Genomic DNA, 6007 nt, shown 5'->3' with positions numbered 1-6007 from the left:
GCTTCGGTCACACTGCTAAAAATATCAACAACTTCGGGGGAAATTCTACATTCTAAGAAAAACTCAAGTGCACTTAATTTAGCCAAAATAACAACAAAATAGCATAAATTAAACAAAACAAAGTAAATGCAACGAAAACGCAGTGCTTCGAGTGGAATGGAACGTGTTCGGTAGTCCAGAAGAAACGTCTCGCGAAACGGGAACGTGTTTGGCCAGCCAGTTTTCGTTTGGTCTTTTTGTTGGAAAAGACCTGGCTAGCAGCGCCATTTCGGGGGGAAAAGTGGAAAGGTGGACCCGCGGAGAACCGCTGCAAGGAGCGCCCAGTTTTGGCAGCAACTTTGATTGCAGCAGCTCCCCAATCCCGGTGGCCAAAAACGAGGAGAAACGAAGAAAAACGGCGAACGGCAAACGGAGGAGGCCACCAAAACGGGGGCGTCTGTCTGCGCGAGTGTGTGCGTGTGTTAGCCAGAACCAGTTGTCGTGGTGGTAGTGTATGCCCCTGCAGGTGTGTGTGTGTGCGTGTACTGCTGGGTTTCTTGATGTCTGCGCTGTTTTTCACCCAGCCGAGAGGTGAGCACACAGGTGAATTATCGGTGCAGCCAGCGACAGCCAACCACCTTGGCAACAACAACAACCACAACGACTACAGTCCGTGCCCGTAGAGCCCAGCAATAGAGAGGGCAGGCAGGCAGCCCATCAATTCGAATACGATTACGAATACACGAATAGGAGGGCAGCCCGGCAGCGAAAATGTTGCGTTTTCTGAGCCGACGCAAGGTGCGCAACAACTATGTGGATAATACCCGTGCGGGTGGTGGCGGAGCGGGTGGCTCCTCGGGGGGCGGTGGTGGCGGCGGTGTCGGCGTCATTGCCAGCGGCTCGCAGATTAAGCCGCAACGAATCGTCGTCAACAAGAACAAAATCGACTGCCGCGTCATTCTGCTGGACAACACTGACCTTTCCATCGAATTATCGGTGAGTACTCCTGGGTATATTGAATTACATTAGACGAATGTCTTTGAACTGCTGCCGTTTGCAGTAATTGCGGAACCAACAAGTCAACAAATTGGTTTAAAAGGGGGGAAGATGAGGGGCTAATCCCGGGTAGGAAATCAGAAAACCACTTTCCTAAGATTGAGATATGTACATAGAGATCCTAAGAAGTGGTGCTATTTAAGTAAAAAGATTTTATAATATAATAATAAATATAATATTTTACTATTTTATCACTATTAAAACTTTAATTTAAACCTGTACTTATACTTTCTATTGCCAAGACACTAAATCAGTTACGGAAAAGAAAGCTTCTAAAAGTCAAAGTAAAATTTATAACTTCAGAAAATAGTACTTTCAAAATACATTTCATAAATAAACATTTTCAATGCCAAGTTTAGCGAGTTTCGTTATCAAAAGTAACATTGATATTAATGCGAGACTGGCAAACATAGATACAGATACGTGATAGGGTGACCCACTGCTAATGAAACATATTTTGAGAAGTCTACAAAAAAAACTTAAGTTATACAATTTGAAATCATAATTTAATTGCTTTTAATTTTATAAGGGTAACATAGTAAAAATTCTTTAAAATATACACAAATTTTTTATTTTGTTAAATATAAAATTTTAATTTTCAATTTGTACGCCTCATAACCAAAAACTGTTTTACGATCTGGAATTAATGCATTTTTAGTTTTGCTATGATAGATTCCTATTTGGTACCTTTGGTATCATGACCCCCAATTGCTTGCCGTAAGGGTACACAAACATCGGCTTCCCTTAGTTAGCTTTCTTTCTAGTTTATTTTAAAACATGTCATTCAAAATGATTAGTTTGCATTAAGTTATTTTCATATTATATATTATATAAATGACACTTGTGATTATATCTGAATTAAACCTCAGCAATTCCGAAAATAGAATGCCAAACCTATATCATGTGCATATAAAATGATTATATAATAAAAACACGTCATATACGAAGCTCAAACTTTAGTTTCTTGGGAAAAAATACACCCAAACAATTGACAATTACATTCCACCACCACGAATATCTGTTTCTTTTGCTGCTTTTCGTAGTAGCCACACTGAGCCACCCTAACGAAGACACTCGTCTGTCTTGCATTGCCTCACCTCGTGTGATAAAATAAGCAAATTGCTGCTGATCAGCACATAATTTAACCCGCCAAGCGAACGTGATTAGTTCAGGGTCGCATTGATTTACACCTGCCCCCCAACTGACGCCATCAATTTTCTCAACTTTGCGCTTTCAGAAAAAAGCACTGGGCAGCTTCCTGTACGAGCAGGTATTCTATGCCCTGGACATCATCGAGAAGGACTACTTCGGGCTGCAGTTCATGGATGCCAATCATGTCAAGCACTGGCTAGACCCCACCAAGCCGATCAAAAAGCAGGTTAAAAGTGAGTAAATGTGGGAATATAATTAACCCAAAAAAACAAATAACAATACTAATTAATGGTCGTGTTTCCCACAGTCGGACCACCGTATACATTCCGTCTAAAGGTGAAGTTCTACTCGTCGGAGCCGAATACACTCCGCGAAGAGCTCACCCGCTATTTGTTCTTCCTGCAACTGAAGCAGGATCTTCTGGAGGGACGTCTCGACTGTCCAGATGACAAGTCCACCGAGCTCTGTGCCTTGGCATTGCAGTGTAGGTTTCTATTTGGCTATCAAACACTTGGAGAATGTATTTTAAACTGTATTTCCTTTCTCCTAACAGCTGAACTAGGTGATTATGATGACCAGGTACACTCAGCAGCCACCGTCTCCGAGTTTCGTTTTGTGCCCGAGCAATCGGAGGATCTGGAGATATCCATTCTTGACGAATACAAGACGTGCCGGGGGCTAACGCCAGCCCAGGCGGAAACCGCATTCCTGAACAAGGCCAAGTGGCTGGACATGTATGGCGTGGACATGCACACGGTGCTGGGCAAGGATGGCTGCGAGTATCACCTCGGTCTCACGCCCACTGGCATACTCGTGTTTGAGCGCGATCAGAAGATCGGGCTGTTCTTTTGGCCCAAGATCAGCAAGCTGGATTTCAAGAAAAAGAAACTAACGCTCATTGTGATTGAGGACGATGACGAGGGCCGGGAGCAGGAGCACACTTTCGTCTTCCGGTTGTACAACGAAAAGGCCTGCAAGCACCTGTGGAAGTGCGCCGTGGAGCATCACACCTTCTTCCGGCTAAGGGCACCCGTTAAGGGTCCCTCGGCACGCCAGAACTTCTTCCGAATGGGCTCCCGATTCCGGTATTCCGGCCGCACCGAGTTCCAGACCACGCAACAGAGTCGGGCCAGGAGAACAGTGCAATTTGAGAGGCGTCCGTCGCAGCGATTTGCCAGCCGGCAGTCGCATCTGCTGCGCGAGAGGCAAAAGGCTTCCCAGGAGTCCGCTGCATCTGCCGTGGCCACGGTCAATGCTCGTGCTGCTGCTGCAGCTGCCGCAGCCGCTGCTGCATCCCAACCGGCCGTGCCAGTGCCTCCAGTAGTATCTACCCATGTGGCATCCCCGGCTCCGAGCCACGACAATAACAACGATCCCTTCGACTCTCTAATATCCACCGATCAATTTATGACCGTAACGCCCTCGCCCTCCGTGCTCACCGTCATTCAGAACTCGGCCATCATTGAACCGGACGCTGCTTGCAGCGGTTCCATCAGTTCCTCCTCACAGGCTGCGGCGGCCACCTGCGCCTCCCTGGGTCGCAACTCCCTCAAGTCGAACTTTAGCAACGAGGACCCGGCCTACAGCAAAATTGGCTCCATTGGCAAGGCAGCGGGATTGACTGTGAAGTAAGACTTAGGTTCTTAGTTATTGTTTTGTTTCCTTAAGTAAATATGGCTTTCACTTCTCAGGTTGGACCAGGAGTACGCGCCTCCTTACTCACCGAACGCCACCAAGAACTTTGATGAGACGAATCCATTCCGGAATGCCTCCTCCTCCCATCATGGCAGCTTTGGCAAGGCTTCCATTAGCTCGGGCCAGCTCAGGTAATGTTGAAGTCTCCCGAATTGCTCACCTGTCAATGTATCTTACGCTTCGACTTCCCGATTGACTAATGCGCCTGTGTTTTTGTGTGTTTCTCACCTGTCTCTCTCTCTGTGTGTGTTCACCTTTGTGCAGTGTTAAGAGCGGCTTGTCGGATAAAGATAGGGAGCTAGACTCATTGCTTAAGTCCATTGTCAAAGATCCATCCCCATCAGTGCTAGCAAACGAAGCCATTAACGATGCTAACAGTATCAGGTAGCGTAAACAGCGTCCATTTTATGTGATATTTTGACTAGAGTTCGAACACTCCAACAGGGTGACCATAAACAAGACCTTTGACATGGACCACAACACGGAGACACTGAAGCGCCTCTCGAACGCCAACGAGAAGCCCAACAACCAGGTGAAGCTGGCCAATGTGAGCACCACCGCCCTGCCGCCAGGCAATATAAAGTGCAATATACTAAAAGGTAAGTAGATTAATCTTGGAAATTGTCAAATTGGCCAATCATTTCTCTTATATTTTGCTCAATTATTTTTATTCTATGGTAATTACTTTAAATTATATAGAATACATACATGGTTGCTAATTATATATTGCTGGCTGTGTCTTTATTTGCATGTAGCTAAGCTTGTTTTCTATTTAAAGAACATTTTTATTTAAATTACAAGGCACAAAAAGTATAAAAATACCAGAAAACCTTAATTACTGAGTAACTAAAACCTTTCACAAAGTCTTAAAATGCTTTAAACCAAACTTGATAATGTTGTTCCTGCATCAGTAGGACTTGTATTAATACATATGTATTACACTCTTATCCTTTAGCTCGCGTTGAGGAAGAACTGGGCGCCGGAGGCAACGCCAAGCTCACCAATCAGATGTTCGTGCCAGCCGCCCACTCCAGCAACATGCATCCGAGCAACGCAAACATCGCGGGCAACACCAACACCAACAGTAGTGGCAACGATGGACCGGATTCCCTGAACGCCACCTACATATCAGTGGTAAGTTGTCGGCCAGCGAACCAGTTTAAGCCACAGCATTGCACTCGTTTCATGCCTTCTGTTTGTACGTTTTTATTTCCATTTATTGTCCGCACTTAATGTTTATCCGTGTAATTGCGTGTGTTGCTTGTGTGTGTGTGTGCGTGTGTGCTCGCTAAACCACGAAAATAGGGAGGCGATAAGCTGACGCTCAGCATACCGGAACAGAAGCCATCGGCAGGCGGCAGCAGCAGCAGCAGCTCCAGCACCTCGAGCAGTGCGCCCTTCAGCAATGCCACCTTTGTGTCTGGATTCGTGAGTGGACCACTCACGCCGCCCTCATCGCTTCCGGCGAATCTCAACAACACTGGCACCAGCGGCATTGTCGCCACCAGTGTGACCACCATCAGCACGCCCAGCAGCCCCACAGCCTGCGCCGCCAGTACCACTGTCTCGGAGGCAGCGGCTCCTGCCTTGAGCAACGCCTCGGCAGCCGAAATACTCATTAATGAAATATTCATTAACAACATTATCAACAACAATGCCACTAGCGGTAGTGCCGAAACCGCTGCCAAGCCGGCGGGCAGCAACAGCAGCTCAACAACAACAACAACGCCCAGTGCCGGCACCCTGCTCTTCTCCACGCTCAGTGAGCAAGAGCGCCTGGAATCGCAATTGAATCAGAATCTAAATCAGAACCACAGCGAAGTCGATGCGCCACCAAGTGAAAAGGTTTGAGCACCTGCGAGCTTATGTTTACGCTTTCACTGTCTGTCTCTAAACTGGCCTATTACTTGCTTTTATTACTAACGTTTTGAAATACCCTATGAGAAGGAATATCATTTGACTATGAACATTAGAGTAGCTGTCTGTCTGTCTCATAAATATTGCTAACTTGGATTTAGAGAGTTGAAAACAATCTTGTTTACAAGGTATCCGAAGTTTTATAACTTAATTTTCCTTTTGTATTTGTATTTGCAGTTTCATTTATTATTCAAGGTCATTGTGTTAA

The 6007-nt window shown here is 45.9% G+C and overlaps 1 protein-coding gene across 4 annotated transcripts in view; it reads left to right on the top strand.

The window, feature by feature from the left end:
* yrt (erythrocyte membrane protein band 4.1-like yurt) overlaps positions 1 to 6007 on the top strand; it is a 7163-nt gene continuing 1156 nt past the window's right edge. For 2 of the 4 annotated variants that reach the window (XM_070287530.1, XM_017165941.2), the window contains exons 1-9: positions 2 to 975; positions 2273 to 2420; positions 2495 to 2671; positions 2741 to 3815; positions 3879 to 4013; positions 4147 to 4266; positions 4327 to 4481; positions 4838 to 5016; positions 5188 to 5727. In XM_070287530.1, the coding sequence (XP_070143631.1) occupies positions 751 to 975; positions 2273 to 2420; positions 2495 to 2671; positions 2741 to 3815; positions 3879 to 4013; positions 4147 to 4266; positions 4327 to 4481; positions 4838 to 5016; positions 5188 to 5727 (2754 nt within the window). In that variant the 5' untranslated portion in view covers positions 2 to 750. Of the gene's footprint in view, positions 976 to 2272; positions 2421 to 2494; positions 2672 to 2740; positions 3816 to 3878; positions 4014 to 4146; positions 4267 to 4326; positions 4482 to 4837; positions 5017 to 5187; positions 5728 to 6007 lie in introns of all 4 variants that reach the window. The other 2 variants (XM_017165942.2, XM_017165943.2) reach the window with 2 other exon arrangements.

Source organism: Drosophila kikkawai, chromosome 3R (genome assembly GCF_030179895.1).
Source record: "Drosophila kikkawai strain 14028-0561.14 chromosome 3R, DkikHiC1v2, whole genome shotgun sequence".
Lineage (NCBI taxonomy): Eukaryota > Metazoa > Arthropoda > Insecta > Diptera > Drosophilidae > Drosophila > Drosophila kikkawai.
Note: the sequence above shows the minus strand (reverse complement) of the source record. Positions and strands in the feature narration are given on the sequence as shown.